General features: G+C 45.0%; 2 protein-coding genes and 1 long non-coding RNA gene across 3 annotated transcripts; 2 read left to right on the forward strand and 1 right to left on the reverse strand.

Annotated features, from left to right (window-relative positions):
- Positions 1 to 6211: 6211 nt before the first annotated feature.
- On the forward strand, positions 6212 to 12900 carry LOC132328007 (aldo-keto reductase family 1 member B1-like). The gene is made up of 9 exons (XM_059847796.1): positions 6212 to 6384; positions 6744 to 6911; positions 7896 to 8012; positions 9425 to 9502; positions 10157 to 10279; positions 10753 to 10859; positions 11021 to 11102; positions 11959 to 12042; positions 12814 to 12900. The coding sequence occupies exons 1-9, from the start codon at positions 6319 to 6321 to the stop codon at positions 12898 to 12900; spliced, it is 912 nt and encodes a 303-aa protein (XP_059703779.1). The 5' UTR covers positions 6212 to 6318.
- Positions 12901 to 14061: 1161 nt separating this feature from the next.
- On the reverse strand, positions 14062 to 15174 carry LOC132328242 (uncharacterized). The gene is made up of 2 exons (XR_009486719.1): positions 14943 to 15174; positions 14062 to 14404 (listed from the first exon to the last, which is right to left on the reverse strand). It is a non-coding gene; the product is annotated as an uncharacterized LOC132328242 (long non-coding RNA).
- A 116-nt stretch (positions 15175 to 15290) lies between these two features.
- On the forward strand, positions 15291 to 20989 carry LOC132328237 (aldo-keto reductase family 1 member B1-like). The gene is made up of 10 exons (XM_059848059.1): positions 15291 to 15398; positions 15480 to 15647; positions 15962 to 16078; positions 17310 to 17387; positions 17630 to 17752; positions 18261 to 18361; positions 18516 to 18597; positions 19084 to 19167; positions 19562 to 19644; positions 20365 to 20989. Exons 1-10 carry the CDS (start codon positions 15324 to 15326, stop codon positions 20405 to 20407), a joined length of 954 nt encoding a protein of 317 aa, XP_059704042.1. The 5' UTR covers positions 15291 to 15323; the 3' UTR covers positions 20408 to 20989.
- The last annotated feature ends 242 nt before the right edge of the window (positions 20990 to 21231 follow it).

A 21231-nucleotide genomic window follows, 5' to 3' on the forward strand; every position in this document is an offset into this window, starting at 1 on the left:
GGGGTTTACATTTCAGGTTTTGGGTTGGAGCATTTCACTGGTTTTTGGTCACAGTATTGTACAAATTAACTTTTTGTAGCAGCATCAAAAGCAAAGAAAATCCTGTGATTAATCTGCTTTTTTTTCCCCCCATGATAAACAAAGTGCTCCAGACACCAGACGTCAGTAAGGAACTGTCTGGGAAGAGATAATTTTAAAGGGCTTTGAAAAAAAGAAAGAGCAGGGTGGTGTCTAGTCATGATAAGTTATTTTGAAAACAGACTGGATAGTGCTGATACTAGAGCATGATGACAGCACATAACAATCTGGGCAAATACAACCAAAAAGGGTAAAATGGGAACTTCAGTGTCATTGCAGAGAATGGTGAGAACAACAAACACACACCACACATGCTCAAGGTCGTGTGTATTAATGTCATGCTATGAAAAATGAATGGTTCACCTCAAAAAAAAAGCTGCTCTAACATCTTTTACTTCCATGTTACAATGAACCCCACCTTGCTGATGTGTGTGTAGAGTTATCTCTGTCTGTATTTATGATGTTTGTTTTCTCACAAACACTCTACAAATCACAAAGACCTTTCTGGTGCTTCTTATGTTTCTGTCCATGGTATGTGGCTCCCTTGCATCACAGCAGTTTACAAAACAAGACTGGCTGAAGTTCAGTTTGGTTTTGAATGGAGCACAAAAATGAGCTTCCTACATAAAAAGTCTGTCCTATGTGTCATGGTTAGAGAATATCAAGAGAAGGACTGAGTCACACTGTTCTTCTACTTTTACTGTAACTCCTCAGAATTCACTGGGGCTGCTCCTGACCGTAAAAAGCAACAAAATCAGGCCTCTCTTTTACAGGATTGTTTCCCAGGAAACTTTAGGAGTCAGGTTGCTAAATAAATAGCTGTGTATCACAAATTAATTCATGCTTCCTCCCCCTCCACCCCGCCTCATTTCTTTAACAAAAAAGGAGCATGAGTGGAAAGTCAGACAGGACTAATAAATCATGCATGATGGGGAGTCAGAATATCCAACTTCCCAGAGCTTTTCAATTCTAATTTTCATCTGTTTTACTTACATGGAAAACCATTCACTTAAATAATTTTGTGCCTGACTTCCACTCTTTTTCTATTCAGAATTAGTCTATTCCTCTACATTGTCACCTGATCTAGCTATCCATGGAAGGGCCAGGAAAAAAATGTTTTGCCTGTAATTCAGTATCTCTTTTTTACCTTACAAAGAAAGAGACCTTTCTACTTCAGCACTATCCAACATTCAACATTTTGGATAGGTCAGGTACTTGTTTAAACATTCAGTATTGCTGTCCTTATTCTTCTCTGTCCAAGTCTGCATCTGTAATGTGTCAAATAGAGGAGTGAGCAAAGATCACTACAAGGGATGTGTGAGGGAAAAAATGGGCACTACGGTCCTGCCCAACATCTGGCAACAACCTGTGTTCTTTTTGGGGAAAGGTATAATGTCTCTAAAACTCACCACAAAATGAGGCCCACACTGTTGGACCAAGGCTTCTTGCCCTTCTCAAGATACAGAAACTGTAGAGATGAAGAAGCCACTTTATCTGCTCTTATGGTTACATGTAGTTTGGGGGGACAGGTGGGAGCACACACAGGCCAAACCAATTTTCCTGGCTTCTGCAGCACCCCACACCTGGCCACCATGACTTCCCAGCCCCTGGGGCTCCACACAGGTCCTGCTTGTAGGACAAGCAGAGTCCCCAGCCAAGACCATTGCTGGAAGCCTCGTGCTAGAACAGTGTTCAGCTCATGGTCTCCTCCCTGTCACATTCACATCTTCTGAAAAATCCCTTCGCCTGGGATTTTTCTCCTGGGAAGCTGAGAAGCCTCAGAGAAAAAGGAAAACAAATTCTTGTCTCATTTGCTTCTCCTGTGTTGTGCTCCTATGTGGAATGTGTTTGGAGATTGTTTACCACAGGTGATTGTATTATTGGATTTCTGGTGTGAGTTGTTTTCACTTAATGACCGATCAGTGCCAAGCTGTGTCAGGACTCTGGAAAAAAATCACAAGTTTTCATTATTATCTTTTTAACCTTCTCTAAGTATCCTTTCTGTATTCTTTAGTATAGTTTATATAGCATTCTTTAATATAATATAGTATCATAAAATAATAAATTAGCCTTCTGAGAACATGCACTCAGATTCATCATTCCTTCCTATGTCTGGGGCAACCCAAATACAATACTTCCCTGCACATCCCGAATTCCTTCTGGAAATGACAGATGCTGAGAGTGCAGGAGCCCATCTGACCAACCCTAGAGCAGACCTGGAGCACAGAGTGCAGTAACTGCACAGCCATGGATTAGTGAAGGACAATGAGGCCAACTTCTGTGGCAATCACTGGACCTTCCACATCCCCACTAAATGTTCAGATTGCCCACGGGTCCTGCCATGTGACGGGAAAACACCACATGAGGTTCTGCTCTCGTATTTACAAAACCTGAGTAACTCAGTCAGCTAAAACAATCTGGCTCCCCTGTTGTGTACGAGTTCAGGTTATAAAGCAATTTCTATTCAGCTCTAACTGTACAGATTCCACACTGGTATTTTTCATGTTGTTCCTAATCAAGATGAACTCACTGGTTTTACTGCGTGCTTCATTTTGTTTTGTTTTTCAAACATGAGGAAAATATTTCCAACACTTTTCAAAACTTTTGTGTTTTTTCAAAGGGAAAACATGTCTCTTCCTTCACTCTTATGACATTCAAAGCATCCCTTTCCTTGTCAAAACCAGACATGGCTTACTGCTGAAACTTGAAAGGAAGCATGAAAGTATTTTTCCATGAGAACAAGAGCCTCTACTTGGCAAGAGAAGTAGTCAACTGTTTTTTAAAGTGATGAGCTTTGGAAAACCTACAGTCTGCATATAGGGGAAAGGAAAATCCCATTCCTGTGATAACCTTGCCTACCAACAGAACTGGACAGGAATGTAGGTCTGGGATGGGCAAATTTTCCATTTATAGATGAGATGGGTTTGGATGCTGGCCATGGTGTTCTTCCTATTTAATTGAGGCTGCCTATCCCCTCATTACAAAGCCCATTCTCCCACAGAAACAACTAAGAAGGTTTGGTCTGTGCTGAGGTTTTGGTACCTGATCTTTTTACAGGGCTTGACCTAGAGAAAATCAAGCAAAGTATTTGCCAGTCCCACATTAATCCACCTCACCAGTCTGTGATCAGAAGGTTTCTTTTTACAAGTTAAAGAAAAGACACAAAAGACACTGACATGTTTCTGCTTCCACAGCAACCAGTCCTGGCCTGTGCAAGGAAGTTGCAGTTTAATTAAACCATTTCAAAAGCTGATGCTGTTAAATTAATGTGAAGTCTTTAGGAAGATGAATGTTATTTTGCTGGAGTAGTTTCTACTGTTTTAACTGAAGTGGTGAGGAAGGGATTTAAGCTAAATCAATACACAACATACTTCAACTGATATGTGTCCAAAAAAGGCATTTGCATCAGCATAATGAAACAGTGCAAGATTTTCATGTAGACAAGACTGAGAAGAAAATGTAACTATATTATTCTTTGGGAATATCATGAACATGCCTTGTTTTGCCCTTGTCTGCTGTCAACACCTCCTCCACTGCCTCCAGGGGTCTGCTCCCCACTGCCTGACAGTTTTATTAACTATATCTTCCTGTCCTGTTTACCCTCAGGTACCCACTTGTTGGCAAGTTGCACTTCTCTTTATCACCAAACCACCACCTCATTTGATGTAGTTCTCAAGAACTGTAGCTTCCTGCAGTTTTGCTAAGTTAAAAGGTTCCTCTTCAGGGTAGTTTCAACTTGATGTTCCCCAGATTTTCCCCTTTCCTCTATTTGTAGCAGTAAAAGTTACTCCAGCTTCAGAACACAATAGGCTGGGTTTTTCTCAGAACCCAAAATATATTGTTTCAGTCTTCTGAAACAACTGAAACAACTTCTGGTGTACCCAGTGCTGTGGAAAGGTCAGATTGTGACTACTCCTTCTGGAAAGCCCATCTTGCTCCAGAGGGTGACACACAGTGAGTGAGAAAAAGTATAAAAAAGGCCATTTTGAGCAGCTACATTATCAGCTTTACATAATATCCCAGCACCTCTTGAGCTCACTGGTTTACACTACAGAGTGGGGAATGTCCTTGGGAAGAAGGAAAAGGTCAATTCTTCTGCTTTCTGTTCTTGGTTTGTCCCCCAGAGGCCAGCATGGCCAGGCCAACACCGGGATGCAGAGCTGAGGAATTTTCTCTGCCCATTTTGCTGAGCCACCACCACTGCTGCACTGTGAGCTGCAGAGGGGAACACAGGAGATCTCTGGGGATGAGGCACTGGGAACCAGTGCTGAAATCCCAGCATGCAGCCATTCTGAGCACACCAGGGCCAACATGCAGACTAGGTTAGACAGAGTTTGGTACTGCACTGGCAGAACAAAGAGCTGGCACTGTTGGCAGACATTTTAACAAATGGCTCGTTTCCATGCTGTTGAATCCATGGCAAACTTCCCAATGGAAGCAGCCCCTGGCTGCAAATGTGCAGTTAACAACCCAGGTCTGTACAGCACACTCTGCCTCCCACCAGCTGCACATGGCCCACAGTCCCCACAGGCAGCTGCAGTCAAAAACAAGCTGGAGCTGTTGAGCACAGCAGAGTGCTCCCAGCTGTAGTAAATCCAACCATACTAAATTTTAGATAATCCTCCTGCTTCTCCTTGGACATAAATGTTGAAGGTAAGTGCCTTGTTAACAGGAGGGAGAAAACAGACTTGATTTCCCCTCCATGTGCATAACAACACTTAAAAGTGCAAGTTTGGGAACATCTTTGAGACAGAGTGGTGAGTTGAAGCGGGAGACTGGCTCATACATTTCAGTGCAAAAGACAGCAGAGAAAAGGAAATTCTTTTTTGTGTCTTTAATTTAAGGATCAGACAATTCAGAAAATTGGTGATAACTGGCTAATTTTCTCTTTAAACCCACATTTTTAACTTTTGAGTCCCTACCAGAAAATTTTCAAGTCTATTTATTACAAATGTAAGCCACCTTTATTTTTTTCTTCTTATTCTTTTTTAGGAAAAGAAGCAGAGGAAGAGAGACCTTCCAACTTCTCATGATTACAAAATCTAAGGAATACAATACCCAATTCAATCTGCTGAGTTAAAACCGAAAAAATGCAAAAGCAGTGGCCACACACAAGTTTAACTCTGCCCCCGTGTGTGCAAACCTTAAAACACATCTATCCACCCTGGATCCTGCTCTGGTTTTGTGCTAAAGGGTGTGTTAGCTTGTGGCAGTCATAATATATGGCATTCCAAATGACCATGAAGCTACAGGACACCTTTTCTCTTCTACACTCACATGTCATTGCATTATTAAACTCCTTTATGACTGCACTGGCTGCTAAAAAAACCAACCCATAGTGAAATGCCTGCTGCCCACAATAATAAAACAAGGAGAAGTGAAGAAAAGAAAAAAAAAAGGCAGTTCTGGAATTTTTCCAGAGGGATAAACCTGTTAAGACTGGGGAAAACAGGGACTTAATTCTACTTCTCACATTTGGCATGCATGCCCTGTGTGAACTTCCCTCTTCTACACTGTGCCTCACCTTTCAGCCTGAGGAGTGGTTACCAACACCTTTGGAGAGGGTGAAAAGGAACTCCCTCCTCTGCAACCTCACACTGAGGATTCTCCAGCATCAGCACACAAGGTGACAAGGCTCTGTCAAAGGGAGACCAGCCCAGGCCACCAGCACTGTGGTGGGGACAGGCTCCAGCCAAGGGCTCAGCCCACACTCACACACCCAGCAGTGAGGGAGCAGCTCTGGGAGGGAGGGGCCTCTGCATCACACCCTGCCCTGGGACTGGGCAGGAAGGAAACCTGGGCACTTCCACTGCATGAAACCTTCTCTCTCAGGAAATCTATGGGGGGAACTGCAACAGGGTGTCAGAACACCTCAGCACATGGCACAAGAGAGACACAGGAGCAGGGCACTGCAGGAACTGATCCCAGCAGAAACACCAGCCTGATCAAGACACATCTGCCCTCAACCCTTATCTTTTGATAAGGGAAAAGTCCGCAGGGCATGCCTCTGCCATGCCCCAAGTAAATCACCTCATCAATTTTTAATTGATTTCAGCTTTCACATTAACCATTGTGAGCTGGGTGTACAGGGGAAAAGCCACAGCCTTGTTTGCTGGATATGGGAGGACCCAGAGCACCAGTGGCACCCCAACATCGTCCCCTGCCCTGGCCAGTGACCACTGTTAAACCAGACAGGCAAGAGGCAGCTGTGGTGAGGCAGTCAGGAGGGAGTGCAGGACCATGGCAACCTACGTGCAGCTAAACACCTCTGCCAAGATGCCTCTGGTGGGGCTGGGCACCTGGAAGGTAAGAGAGAGTAAAGCACCTGTACTGCAGAGCTCCCAGGCACAAAACTGCCCCCTGGTCCAGCTCTGGAGAGCTGTCCTGGTGCCTGGGGCTTTGCTCTGGCTGGCTGTTGGGCTGAGACTGAGTTGGAGTGGAGCAACAGATAAATGGCTGGAGGTTGATTTCCAACCCTGGAGTCCATGTTTATCACTGCAAGAAATAGCATTCATGTAAAAAACAAAAACAAAAACAAAACCCACCAACCTGGATTGAGGGGGGATTGCTTTCCCTAACATGGTTTCCCTGGTTTTATTTTGCTAGAATACAGGTCTTTAAGAAGCACTCTTTTGAGATTCTTAATATTTATGCATTTTTTCCAGTCTGCAGCTGGGCAGGCAAAAGCTGCAGTGACGGCTGCCATCGATGCTGGGTACCGCCACTTTGACTGTGCTTATGTGTACCAGAATGAGAGTGAGATTGGGGAAGGGATCCAGCAGAAAATCAAGGAAGGTGTTGTGAAAAGAGAAGATCTCTTCATTGTCAGCAAGGTAAGGATCCAATGATCCTGCAGGCTGGAGCACAGCAGAGGGAATGCTTTGTGTGGAGTGTTTTCCTAGCAGGAAGGTAAGTAATACTGGAGACAAACTTTATGCTGTAGGATAGAGCAAATCAGAACAGCATTCAGGTCACTCCTGACACAAGCTTACAGCTTCACCCCATCCCGCAGGGAGAATTAGGAAGGATACACTGTGTCTGCACCCTGCTGTGACCCAGCAGTCCTGGGGGATGGATTGATTCCCACAGAAGAAGGGAAGCGGGAAAAGGCAGAGGGGACCAGGTAGCCCCAAGCAAGGTAGTGATGCAGAGGCCAGAGAGCGCTGAGTGTCATTAGCAGCTTGCTAATGACACCCTGCTGATGCTAAAGCACAGCAGAGCACACAGGCTGTCACTGCCTGATGCTTGTTCCAGCAGTTGGGCTCAGAGTATTGCCAAAGGAGTGTCCCTGCCATGGGAGTCGTTTCTGGGCACTACTTGGGACACGGAAATCAGCTCAGCATGTGTCCCAGGGAAGGTGGGGTTGGTGGGTTTCCTTTCTTATTACAAAAATCAGGCTTCTTAGCTGGAATCTGGAGTTACTTCTTACCTCAGTAAAGGTTGGTGGCAACCACTCTTTGTGGTTTGTTTTATACCTTCTTGGTATAAGACTGCCTGCTACATGCAGTGCAGAGTTCTGTGCATGCTCAGGAACAACACTCAGATACAGCACTGCCTCTGAAAGCCCCCTACTGCCAAGGCAGACCCTGGGGAAAAGGGGTAGCACAAATGATGGGTGAACTCATGGAACCAGAGACCAGCATTGACACTGCCCACAGAGCCACAGGCCAGGCCCAGCCCAGAGCTTGCCACATCTGAAGAGCACTGGGCTGGTCTCATTCCACAACATCTTCCAAAGAACAGGGAGCATTCCTGTGCTGTGCAGGAGAGCACCCAAGAGCATTAACCAGGAGCTCACAGTCTGCTTTTGTCTCCAGCTGTGGTGCACCTTTCACGAGAAGCCCCTGGTGAAGGGAGCCTGCCAGAAGAGTCTTGCCAAGCTGAAGTTGGATTACCTGGATCTCTACCTCATGCACTGGCCTTTTGGCTACAAGGTACAGTAGCAGCAGGTCCACTGCTGCTCCAGAAAGAGCCCATGCCTGCTGTGCCAGCACTGCCCCAGTGCTGCCCACCCTGCCCTGCTGTGCCCCTGATCTCTGCCCCAGTGCTGCCCACCCTGCCCTGCTGTGCCAGCACTGCCCCAGTGCTGCCCACCCTGCCCTGCTGTGCCCCTGATCTCTGCCCCAGTGCTGCCCACCCTGCCCTGCTGTGCCAGCACTGCCCCAGTGCTGCCCACCCTGCCCTGCTGTGCCCCTGATCTCTGCCCCAGTTCTGCCCACCCTGCCCTGCTGTGCCCCTGATCTCTGCCCCAGTGCTGCCCACCCTGCCCTGCTGTGCCAGCACTGCCCCAGTGCTGCCCACCCTGCCCTGCTGTGCCCCTGATCTCTGCCCCAGTGCTGCCCACCCTGCCCTGCTGTGCCCCTGATCTCTGCCCCAGAGCTCTGCCTGCACAGCGTCCTCTGCCCTCCTGATAACAGAGAGGCAGCCCCAGCAACAAGGTCAGGCCTCTGGCTGCAAGCAAAAGCTGTGCCTCTTTCCCTTTCCTTTACAAACCCCAAGGCATGCTCTGCTGAAAGAAAAGCCCCTGGGACAGAGGGCTTTTGCTGCCTGACAGGAATTCTTTCCTCTGCAGGTTGCAGAATCACACGGTGCCAGTAAATACTTCCATTTCCCATTTCTCTCTTTAATCACCAAATCCTTTATACAGAACAGATTGAGTTGACCTTGCCTGTAGGAACCTTAGTGTTCTTTCACAGACTTTGGATTTCAAGAAGATACCTATCAAAATCTCTATTCTCCTTTATGCTTTTCAGCTCAACTCCATTCCTCCAATATTGTTTTAGTTAGCCTAATGTGGACCAAGTTGTCAAGTGAAACTGCACAATATTGTGGCATTTAGATAATTCCAATAATTCAAAATACTTTGGCCATACTGTCTAGTTACAGGCTGTTCTAAACTTTCTAACACAGCAATTTCAACAGTGAGCCTCCTCATGGGACATGTGCCAGCAGATGCACTCCAGTATAAATGTCTGTGTTCACAGGGCCAAAGTCAATCCTCCACAGGGCTCTTTAAAAACACCTAAAGAAACTGTTACTTGAACAATACTTGAAGTGAACTCATGTAAGACTCCAGAATGTTGTTCTGTAAGTTAACCACTTCCCTGCATGCACTTTGTGGATCATCACTTCAGAGGGTCCAGCAGAAACACCTGTCTTTATTGGGACAGTAGATGACAAAAATGCACTTCAGAAGTGACTGAAGAACTAGTTAAGTTATAGTGAGAATTACTTGATTTTTTTAAAATGCAGTATTAGCTTTAGCTCCTTACATCCCTGTTGTGATTTCACACAGCTAATATCTCAGCAGAGATTATTTCAAGCCTTTTCTCTCTTTCTCTAACAGGCTGGAGAGGAATTGTTTCCCAGACATGACAAAGGCATGACCATACCCAGCAACAGTGATCTTCTACAGACATGGGAGGTAAGTGCAGCCAGAGCAGAAGAGGAATGTCCCCTGTCCTCATCAGTCTTTGCCATGCTTCCATTACCTTCAGCAGCCATAAAACTGTTGTCATGTTCATACAAAATTAGCTGGAAGGACCACAAGGCAATACAAAATAGCTTTTCATAATGGCTATGCTTAATCCTTCCCTGGTTATTCCTATTCTCTGAGTGTCTTACTTGACTGGAGCTGCACAAGCACTTCCAGTGGAGCTGCACACCAGACTGAAGCTAAAAAAGTTCACTGTGGAACAATAAAAACTGTACAATTGTTTTCACCACAGTTCTTGTGCCTTTCTTGAGTTGCTCAAACAAACTTCACAGAAATAAAGATATTTTAGGTTGAGATCTGGCCTGTAATGTGGGACAGCCCTCCAAAGCTTGCACAACAGTGGATTACTGAGTATCATCATTCTTCTCCTCATGCAACTCAGTGTGAATTTCTACATGCTCAGGAAATGAGAATTTGGGCTTGGGTGAGATGGCATTTATGTGCCAGCACCTGCTTTTCCCTCAGAGAACTTTGCAACTTTAAATAGTTCTTTTGTGCTGCTCGTGGTGGGAAACAAGTCACATTAGGAAGATCATCATCATGAGCTGCCTTGCACACTGGATGATGATTTTGCTGTTTTAGGCCATGGAGGAGCTGGTGGACTGTGGACTGGTAAAAGCCATTGGTGTCTCCAACTTCAACCATGAGCAGATTGAAAGAATCTTGAACAAACCAGGACTGAAGCACAAGCCTGCAAACGTCCAGGTGAGCTGCAAAGTGACTGCAGGTGACTGGATTTGTGGGATTATAAAGATCCATTTACAGTGGAATGAAGAGATGGGAAAAGGGTGAACAGAGAAGAGACAGCATGTACTTTAAATCCCTCTCTATGGATATTTCAGAGTACACCACTTGGATATTCTTTTTTTTTTTTTTTGTATCACCTTGCTCAACCACTGGTTAAGGATGTTGGAGAAATTCCCTGGAAACAGCCTTTCTGGAATAAAGAAGAACCCAGAGATGAGCTTTGTGAAACCCCCCAGCAAAAACTGTATAAGCAGTTTGTATCAAAATAGGTGTTTTAATACTAAGGATGGGTATTATCATGCAAGCCACTGTCAAATTAGGGAAAAAAGCAGCCTCTAATTGGACTAGGAGATAATTTATGGAGCACAATAATATTGCAGAAAAATAATATTGAGCACAATCATATTCTGCTGCTGTTTTTGTGTTGGCAGATTGAATCTCATCCATACCTCACCCAGGAGAAGCTGATCAAGTACTGTCAGTCCAAAGGGCTGGCTGTGACTGCATACTGTCCCCTTGGCTCTCCTGACAGACCATGGTAAATTTGCTTTGCAATCTGCCAGGGAGATGGTGGGGGTTATGACTGAAGCACTGAGACTACACATACACCACTCATTTCCTATTTAAACACAGATCTCTGTTGCTGTGCTGAATCCTTCTTTGGAGGTTTCTTGCTACTGATTTGTTTTCTCTGTGTAGGGCTATGCCTGGGGATCCTTCCCTTCTGGATGACCCCAAGATCAAAGAGATTGCAGCCAAGCACAACAAAACCCCAGCACAGGTGAGTACTCCTTCCCTAGGTAGGAAACCAGAGCTCCAGAAAGGGTAGAACCTCTATGCCTTCTCCATGAATTGTGGCACTCCTCTGATTTTTCCCTAACAATGCAGATTTTTTTATTATATTACCTCCAGGACACACCATTAACTTTTTGACCATCAAAAAGATTCTTGACCACCTTCAGATGTTACTTCCCCTCTGTAGTAATCACAGGTGACCCCCGAGGCAGGAAATTATTGGTATCTGATTTTAAGGCTTTGGAATGCTGAACACTCCTTTCATTAAAATTATATTATATTATATTATATTACCACACTATATATTATATATAATATATATTATATTAATACTACAAAGAATATTTAAGAACACTATAGAAAACCCATGACTGTCTCCTGACAGCTTGGACTAGACAGGCTAATTAACATAAACAATTCTACTAGAATCTAATCAAGTAATCACTTTGGGTAAACAATCTCTAGAACACATTCTACATGAGTACAAACACAGGAGTAGTAAATGAGGTAGGAATTGTTTTGATCCTTCTTTTCTCTCACAGCTTCTCTCTGTTCAGAGGGCATGTGAATACCACATCCCTCTCAAGTCCTCTTGCAGAGAATGTAAACCTTGCACAGACTGCTAAAATCCCAGGTGCAAACAAAAGGAATGGAGTGGCCCACACCTGGATGGGAAGGGAGATTTCCTGCGAGGCTCCACCCCTTCCCTCTTTGCTCTCCAGGCACTGCACCTGGACTGCAGGCACAGGGATGATTTGAAAGGCAGCTCTGCAGAAGTGGGGATAGCTCAGGGAAAACAGCTGTTGGAACAGGAGGAATGATTCAGTTGTCTCTTTTTGCAGGCTCTCCTTCGCTTCCAGGTCCAGAGAAATGTGATTGTGATTCCCAAATCTGTCACCCCACAGCGCATTGTGGAGAACTTCCAGGTGAGGGACCAGGAGTGAGCAGGGGCTGCCCTCAGGGATGGTTTGGATCCTTTATCACCCTTGCCATGGGCTCCTGCAGCAAGATGGTTGGGCTTCTTCCTTCTTAACTACACTTTACTGAGTGTTAAACCAGGCCTGCTTCTTGAGAGTTTAATTAGCAATCCTTACATGAGATCATTCCCTGTTCCATGGCTTGTGGATGGATGAGTGTGGTGTTTGTGAGGGTCCCCAGGACGAGGGAAGTGATGAATCTGACTCCATGTCTCAGAAGGCTGATTTATTATTATATTGTATTGTATTATCTGCTATACTAAAACTATACTAAAGAAAGAGAGAGGATACATCAGAAGCTTTAACAAGAATGAATAATAAGAACCCGTGACTGACTCCTCAGAGTCTGACACAGCTGGACTGGGACAGGTCATTAATTAAAAACAATTCACATGCTGGATAAACCCACTCCAAATCACATTCCAGAGCAGCAAAAGAGGGAGAAGCTGAAGCTTCCCAGCTTCCCAGGAGAAGAAATCCTGGCAAAGGGATTTTTCAGAAAATATCATGATCACAGCTCGCTTGGAACCCCCACAAAGGAATGTGCCAGAAACATCTAGAATCAGCAATGTTCATAAAATAATCCCTTATGTCAATAAAACAAGTTGTTCTTCATAATTCAGTGGTCCATGTGGAAAATGGATTCTCCGGTGTGGAGCTGCTCTTGTGTTTCTCTTAGGTTTGTTCAAAGCAGTGATTTCCACTTGTATCTCTAATTAGGTGTTTGACTTTGAACTGACTGAAGAGGAGATGGCAACTATTCTGTCCTTCAACAGAAACTGGAGGATCTTTGCAATGAACATGTAAGTGATGCTGCTTGTTTTCTTCTAAATCTTAAATTCTGAATATTCTTTACAAGGAATTTTGTTTCACACCTGCTAGGTAACATGAGATTCATTTTTTTTTTTAAATATCATGCCAACTCAAACTCCAACTGGTTTATCCCAAAAAAATTACATTTTCAGGAGAGGGCTTAATATTTTCATTTTCAAAAGAAAATAAAATTTAAACCAAACTACATTCTAATTTTTAATTCTTAGTTTTCAGGAAACTCTCTTGAATTACAAAAAAAATGGGATGTTCAACTCATCTCTGTGTGTATTAGAGAAAGGAAAACATGTATCTCCACCTATTCTTGCTGTAATTCTGTGATGCAGATCTTCCCTTGGTGGCTCTTCCATGGACACAACATATCTCTACATCACATTTAGATCATGTGTGAAAATAACTTTGCCACTTTCATTTTTTCAGGTCCAAAAATCTCAAGGAATACCCTTTCCATGCAGAATACTGAAGGGGCTTGTAACATGGCTTTCACCAGACCTCTGGTGCCATCTGCCAGTGAAGACATGGGATGTTTATCCCACAACATTTGGGGTTTTTAGAAGAAGGAAAGAGGATTTTCTACAGCACCACTATTCACTGGTTGCCTTCAGTCTTGCATCAGCAGAAACCAGATGTTGACAAACACACCCCACAGGTCCACTATTTCATCAGAGGTGTCTGCATTTTAAATAAAATTAACTTTGAAATGCAAAAACCTAATTGGTTGAAAGGTTTCTGTCTACTGCAGGAAAAACCCAAAACCTTCCTACTCAGAGATGCACAGAGGGTGGGTTGCAGTCACCTGCACTGTGGGGACACAGATCCTGCCTGGGACACAGATCCTGCCTGGGACACTCAGCATTTTCCCCTGCCATCCCTCAGAACCCACCTTGTCCCCCCCTCACCAGCCACAGCCCTGTTTTTAATAGACAAATACAAGAATTATCACAGATCTTGCAAAAAAAACCTCTTGAGAAGACACAGAGAGGTTGGTGGGACCTCAGAGGATGCTTCTGGCTTGATCTGAACGCAATGCAAGAAAGAGGCCAGTGTCTTAAAATCAGATTAAATCCCTACCCCCCTGTTTTATTCCTGCCTTAACAAGCATCTGAAAGTTGAACCAATGCACACCATTTAGCAATGTAAACATTTTGTTCCAACATTTACTCTATTTTCAAAGGCCCTGCCATCATCTGACAGCCCCAGCCACACCTTCAGGACTGACACAAGTGTCACCTCCCGGGGACTGGCACAGTCTGGGCAAGGCAAACAAAGCAAAACACAAAACCTTCTGCCCAAAATCCTCTCCTAAAACATCAAGGCGTCTCTCACAGCATGCCCTGGGAAAAGCATGCACCAGCCTTCACAGGAGAACATCAGTGCACAGAAGAAAGTAGAGAAAGAGCAAATTGCATTTCTCAGCCCTGCTCTCCTGTGTGGTTCAACTGCAACACCACATCCTGCAGAGGACAGCACTGCCAGAAACCTGGGGGAAGATTAATGGGAAAACGAATTATCTTGTCTGCCTTCAGTTAAATGAAGCAGAAAAATCCTGGGTGTCTGCTGTGGGAGAGGCATCCAGAGAAACACACACCATTGTACATATTTCAGATTTATGTTTGTACCTGAAGGAATTCTCCAAGCACAAGCAAACAGCAAAGCCTCCCAAGCAGTCCTGACAGGCTATTATGGAGCACTTGGAGGATCCTGTTGATAAATTAATTTATTTTTCATTGCACTTTCAACACCCCATCCGCACAGCGTATTTTTCCTCTTCGAAAATGAAAATTCAGTTTCTACAGTGAAATTAAAAGGCCGCCTACCGTTTATTCCTACATTTGTGTTTTTCCTTCTGAAATTCGGTCTGCACCTCCCTAAAGGCACAGGGACAGCGTGATCCCTGTGATATCCGCTGAAAACAGCGTTCTTCAGGAATTTGGAAAACACACTAAAACACGCTTTCCCTCAGCATTTAAAAGGAAGCGATTTGTACTGATCGTTTCCGAAAAGACTCGCAAACTCACCCCAAAGTGAAACTGTTTGTCCCATGTCGGTGTCACTCTGGGGGCACCGAGCGGGCGTCAGAACACCCGGGGACATGGCACAAGGAGGATGCGCACGGACAGCCCGTGGCACAGGAACAGGGCGCTGCAGGAGCTGATCCCTGCAGGATCCGGGCCAGGACAGCCCTGTACTCGGCCCTTATTCTTCCGTAAGGAATTTTACCCTTCTCCCGGGGGGGTGCCCGGAGCGCGCCGAGCTCCCTCCCACACGGACTTCCCCCCGCACTGCCTCCCCCATGGCCAAGGCGGGCTCCATTGGCTGCCGGCTCCGCTGCTGATTGGCTGGCGCGGCGGGGCTGGCGCGGAGCGGGGGCGCTGATTGGCTGCGGGCGCGGGGCAAACATGGCAGGCATGGCTGGGTACGTGCGGCTCGGGGCCGCCGCCAGCGCGCCCCTCATGGGGCTCGGCACATGGAAGGTGAGGCGGGCGTCGCGCTGCGGGACGGGGCAGCACCTGAGAATCCCTCAGCCAGACCTGTCCTGCCCTTTTTCCCTCTAGTCCCCCCCAGGGAAGGTGACAGCTGCGGTGATGGCTGCTATCGATGCCGGGTACCGCCACTTCGACTGTGCCTATGTGTACCAGAATGAGAAGGAAGTTGGGGAAGGGATCCAGCAGAAAATCAAGGAAGGTGCTGTGAAACGGGAGGACCTCTTCGTGGTCAGTAAGGTATGGATGAGATGATCATGGATTATGGACACCTGTTTTACCTGTGCTGTTTTTACAGCAGGAACATCTAAATATTTAACACAGTTAAACGCCGTAGCACTGGAGAAGTTTGCAATGTAAATGAGTTAATTTTTGATACCCTTCTCTTGTTTCCTGTGCTGCCACACAGCCCAGCCTCACTGCATGTGAAGAGCACTGGGCAGGCCTCATTCCACAGCTCATTCCAAAGAACAGGGAGCATTCCTGTGCTGTGCAGGAGAGCACTCGAGAACTTTCACTCAGGAGCTCACAGTCTGCCCTGCTTTTGTCTCCAGCTGTGGTGCACCTTTCACGAGAAGCCTCTGGTGAAGGGAGCCTGCCAGAAGACTCTTGCAGACCTGAAGCTGGGTTACCTGGACCTCTACCTTGTCCACTGGCCTTTTGGCTTCAAGGTACAGTAGCAGCAACGCCCTTAACTTTGTTTCTTGTGGCTGGCTTAACAGCCCAACAATTGTTCTGGCTGACAAAGACAATTATGTGCTGTTATCTGTGCCAGCACTGCCCTGGTGCTCAGCTTGACCCTGTGTGATTCAAGCTCTTGGTCTTTGCTCCATAGGCAGTTGTTTTCATACCCCTTTGATCCTGGGAATGATGGCCTGAAAACCAGAGAAACCAGAGGCAGCTCCCCCAGCTCCAAGCATAAGAAAGGAAGCTTTCCTTTTCTCTTGCAAATCCAGTGTGTGTTCATCTCAAAATCACCCCTTGTAGGAACAGGATTGCTTTCTGCTGCTTCTCTGCAATTTTCCCTTGTGTCCTACAGAATCAGAGAGCAAAAGAAAGCATTTCTGTTTTCCATCTCTCTGTAATCACCAAGTCCTTAATGCAGTACAGATTGAGCTGGCCTTGCTTGTAGAAGCCTTAGTGTTGTTCCATTGAGACAGGAATTTAAAAGGTGAAATTTCTGTGAGAGTGTTTAGGAATTGGTGTCTGAGTGATTCGGTGAAGTAGTTGATGTCTGAGTTTGAATATTTCTAGTCACAGCCTTTCTATCCTCTCTCAGTCTGATCCCTCCCCATGCTACTGTTGCCTTTGAGATGTTCATCTTTTTTGCATGCTTTATTTTAACTTTATATGAACAGAGCTGTGAAGATGAAACTGTCTCATGGTGACAGCAACAAACAGCTGCTGAAGACAGTTCAGTCTTGGCATCTTTTCATAACTTGTACACAGAGGCTCTTCCAACTTTCCTAGTGTTGGTGGCTTTGCACTGAGTGTTGTCATGGAAGAGCTGTCAGTGCACACAACAGCTCTTTTCAGTAGATCTGGTGTTGTGTAGACCAAAGTGTTGATGTTTGCAAGAACAAAACAGTTCTTGCTGAGTGGGAACTAAAGAACAGCCCCTGAAGGGAGCACATGTGAGACTGGAGGCTGCAGCTCTGACTGGTTTGTTTCCCTGTGGGTGTTTGGGTGAGCCATCACTTCCAGGGGTCCAGCAGAAAAACCTGTTCTACTGGGAATGGTCACTGGCAAAAATGCCTTAAATTCCTCCCACTTCTCAGGAAGGAATGTCTGAGTGTAGACAAGAATCAGCACTCTTGCACTAGAAGTTTAAGATACTGTGGTTGTGAGCCCTCAAGTGGATTTGTCAAGAGATTTTTGAAGCACTTTCTCTGTCACTGACAGGCTGGAGAGGAGCTGTTCCCTGCAGATGACAAAGGCATGGCTATCCCCAGCAACACAGATATCCTGCAGACGTGGGAGGTGAGTTGATCCTGAGTGGAAGAGTCACATCTCCTGTCCTCAGCAGTGGTGTTGGCTTCAGCAGCTGCAGAATGTTCAGCCATGGATGCAGAATTAGTTGGAAAGAACTCAGAGAAGCACACAGTTTTAAAAGTGTGCTTTTAAAAATGTGCTTCCCATGAAGACAAACTGAGCATGTCAGAAAAAATGTGTTCAGTCATGTCTTACCCACTGCATGCTGACTGTGCTCCCCTTTCTGCCAGGCCATGGAGGAGCTGGTGGATGCTGGCCTGGTAAAAGCCATTGGAATCTCCAACTTCAACCGTGAGCAGGTTGAAAGAATCTTGAACAAGCCAGGACTGAAGTACAAACCTGCAAATAATCAGGTGAGCTGCAAAGTGACTGCAGGGGAATGATTCTCAGGGATTATAAAGTTCTGATTACAGTTGAATGAGGAAGTGGGAAAAGGGAGAACAAAGTAGACACAGCATGTACTTTAAATCCCTCTCTCTGGACATTTCTTCATACAAACGGAACCAGGATATTTCCTTTTTGTCTCATCTTGAACCACTAACTTAGTTGAACCACTAACTTTGGAGTGTTTGCCTAGGAACCACTCTCTCTGGAGGCATGAAGAATCCACATATGGGGGATCATTCTGACATAATGGTTGACTCTTATAAAGCCTCTTGGAAAAAAATCCAAAAAGCACATAAAGACTCGGTATAAAAGTTGGTGACCAATAGAATTATGGTCTTGTATTGTCACATAGGCCACCTGCAGGGGGGGGTGAAGGCAACCTCTAATTAGGAAATTAGGGTTCAGAAAAACCTCTGGAGCAAGGGAAAGCTACAGTAGTTTTACAGCTCTCAGTTTATGCTTCTGTGTTGGCAGATTGAGTCTCATCCATACCTTTCCCAGGAGAAGCTGATTGACTACTGCCACTCCAAAGGGATCACTGTGACAGCATACTGTCCCCTTGGACGTCCTGATGGGTAATTTCCAAGTGGGTTCATGTGATTTATGACTAACTGAGTAATGGTGCAGGTGTATATATATATTTATTTTTTAAAAAATTAATGGGGCTATATAGAATCTTTCTGAAGTGATTCTGTGTTGTTTCATCCTTTTCTCCCCCATTTTGTCTAGTTCTAAGCCAGAGGCACCTTCCCTTCTGGATGATCCCAAGATCAAGGAGATTGCAGCCAAGCACAACAAAACCCCAGCACAGGTGGGTAGGTGCCAGACAGTGGATACCCCTTCCTATAACACAGCAATTTAGGAAACTGTCTGAAGAGAAGGAACAGCCTCTGTGGTGTTACCCGTGAGCAATGCTGCTTTTTGTCTTGTTAACAAGCAGTGCAAGCTGTCCATTCTGTGGCCTGCAAGATATGCTACTACTAAGTCTGGCCATCAGTCAAGAAAATATTCTTGATTCATCTTCAGTTGTCACTTCTCCAGTCCTTTTGAAGAAATGAAAACCTTGTATACAGTGCAAAAATTCTGGGTGCTAAGGGAAGGAATTGACTGGCCCAAAGGCAGAATGGAAAGGAGACCTTCCATGGGGGCTTCCACCCCTTCCCTCTTTGCTCTCCAGGCACTGCACCTGGACTGCAGGCACAGGGATGATTTGAAAGGCAGCTCTGCAGAAGTGGGGATAGCTCAGGGAAAACAGCTGTTGGAACAGGAGGAATGATTCAGTTCTCTCTTCTTGCAGGTTCTCCTTCGCTTCCAGGTCCAGAGAAATGTGATTGTGATTCCCAAATCTGTCACCCCACAGCGCATTGTGGAGAACTTCCAGGTGAGGGACCAGGAGTGAGTAGGGGCTGCCCTCAAGGATGGCTTGGATCCTTTATCAACCTTGCCATGGGCTCCTGCAGCAAGAGGGCTGGGCTCTTTCTGTCTGTCTGGAAGTCAGGGCTACAGTGAAAACTACAGTGAAGAACAGAGCTGTTGGAAACAGTGTGCTGATAAAACTATGACCCCTTACATGGTGTCTCCTGTTCTTCTGTTTCTTCCCTCTGCTCGTAGAGCTTGGAAAATCCAAAGATACTTCTTTTCCTTTCTGTGTTTCATGAATCCATCACTTGTACCCAGCATCCTTTCTGATATGAACTTGTTCTTTAATCTCGTGAATCTTGCTTCTGATTTGATTTGTTCAAAGAAGTTAAATCCAGCTGGTTTTCTCTTTTTAGGTGTTTGACTTTGAACTGACTAAAGAGGAGATGGCCACCCTTCTTAGCTTAAACAGAAACTGGAGGATCTGTGCAATGGTCACGTAAGTGATAGTTTGTGTCCTTCAGACTCTTACATTTTCAATGATGTTTATTCTGATCTCACAGGAACTGGTATTGCTGGTAAATTGGGTATATTTTAAAATCTGAAATCATTTTGGGGATGAAGCATCTGTTGTTACAGTTCCACTTTATTGACTGAAAGGCAAGGGTAAGTCATGCTGTGTGTTCATTGTGAATCCATTCTCCAGGAAACTTTGTATGCCTGGAATTCCAAAATGAGAGCTCTAGCTGATAACTTTGGCTGTGTCCATATGGGAGAAACAAGCATTAGGCAGTTTTAAACTGAGGGTAATTTTTTTCTGTGGGGTGTTATAAATTGATGTCAGCTCTTACACAGGTGGTTGTGGTGGGGAATGACCACCTGTTGTGCAGTACAAAGCACAGCTGCTTGCAGATGTGCACCAAGACAGGAAGTGTTGGCTGCAAGGCCACAGAAACTGCTGCTGTCTCTGTAAGCAGTGTGAAATTTAACTCTGTATCTACAAAGTAACTTGGTCCCACCACTGTTCAGTGCCTGAATTATAGAAAAAGGCTGGAACTTGTTGGTCCTGTAGGCTGTTTCTATATTATCAAGTCTCTTAAGTTCACTCTGCAGTTACTCAGTTCAGAGCCTCCTTTGAAGGTTCCTCTGTACACCCACTGTTGTTCTATATAGCAATTATTTTAGCCCTGAGTAATCTTTCCTCTTTGATTTCCTCCAGGTGCAAAAATCTTAAGGAGTACCCTTTCAATGCAGAATACTGAAGATGTTTTTATTCCTGCCCTCTCTCAGGCCTCCAGGGTCTAATGAGCTTCTACCATTGCCTCAAATTGTGCACTATGTATCTGACACACTGTATCCCTCCTCCCAGCAAAGGCACAGGATATGTGTTCAGTGACTTTGGGTTTTCTTCTTTGGTGGAAGGAAATTGTACAGTTGTTCTGAATAACAAAATGTGAGCTATGATAATTCTCATTACACGAGTGTCTCTGCATGGCTGAAATAGCAAAGGAGAAAACAGAAGAGGGAACTAGCAACTGATTTTTATCTACTGTCTTGCATCAGCACCACTTAAGGCTGCAGGGTTAAGGATATGTAAGTGCAGGAGAAAAATCCATCCTGAATAATCACATAATCGCTGCCTGAAGATAAAAGAAAAAAATTAACTTCTAGAGTACAGCCCAAAGCTTTCTTGGAAATAAGAATAAATGAGAGAAGTGTCCAGACCTATAGACGAATAATAACTCATACTGGGCCTTATTTCAGTCACTTTTTTTACAGGCTGAAACTGGACAAAGATTGATGTTCAATTTCATTCTTGACCAAAATAAAAATATTTGAATTACTGCTGGTTTGGAAGTTCTATTCTAAAACTAACAAACCAAGAAGCTTGCATTAACAATGTAATTTGGAAATAATAATCCCTATTCAATTTTCAATTATGTCACAAGAGCATTGAGATCTTTTCTTGATCAGAACTTGAATAATCTGGTATAGCAAGCATTGACACAGCAATGCTGAAAAGAACAATTGAGCAGGACAAGCCTTAGTATGGACTGTGGGGTCAACAAGCAGCAGGAAGCCAGCA

The sequence above is a fragment of the Haemorhous mexicanus genome, chromosome 5, assembly GCF_027477595.1.
Source record: "Haemorhous mexicanus isolate bHaeMex1 chromosome 5, bHaeMex1.pri, whole genome shotgun sequence".
Taxonomy (NCBI): domain Eukaryota; kingdom Metazoa; phylum Chordata; class Aves; order Passeriformes; family Fringillidae; genus Haemorhous; species Haemorhous mexicanus.

What these genes read in the sequence shown, in the direction of transcription:
- LOC132328007 (XM_059847796.1), top strand. Translation starts at nt 6,319, where the DNA reads ATGGCAACCTACGTGCAGCTAAACACCTCTGCCAAGATGCCTCTGGTG. An exon ending in TGGGGCTGGGCACCTGGAAG is followed by an intron (nt 6,385 to 6,743) that starts GTAAGAGAGAGT and finishes CATTTTTTCCAG; the next exon opens with TCTGCAGCTGGGCAGGCAAA. An exon ending in ACAACAAAACCCCAGCACAG is followed by an intron (nt 11,103 to 11,958) that starts GTGAGTACTCCT and finishes CTCTTTTTGCAG; the next exon opens with GCTCTCCTTCGCTTCCAGGT.
- LOC132328237 (XM_059848059.1), top strand. Translation starts at nt 15,324, where the DNA reads ATGGCAGGCATGGCTGGGTACGTGCGGCTCGGGGCCGCCGCCAGCGCG. An exon ending in GCATTGTGGAGAACTTCCAG is followed by an intron (nt 19,168 to 19,561) that starts GTGAGGGACCAG and finishes TTCTCTTTTTAG; the next exon opens with GTGTTTGACTTTGAACTGAC. An exon ending in AGGATCTGTGCAATGGTCAC is followed by an intron (nt 19,645 to 20,364) that starts GTAAGTGATAGT and finishes GATTTCCTCCAG; the next exon opens with GTGCAAAAATCTTAAGGAGT.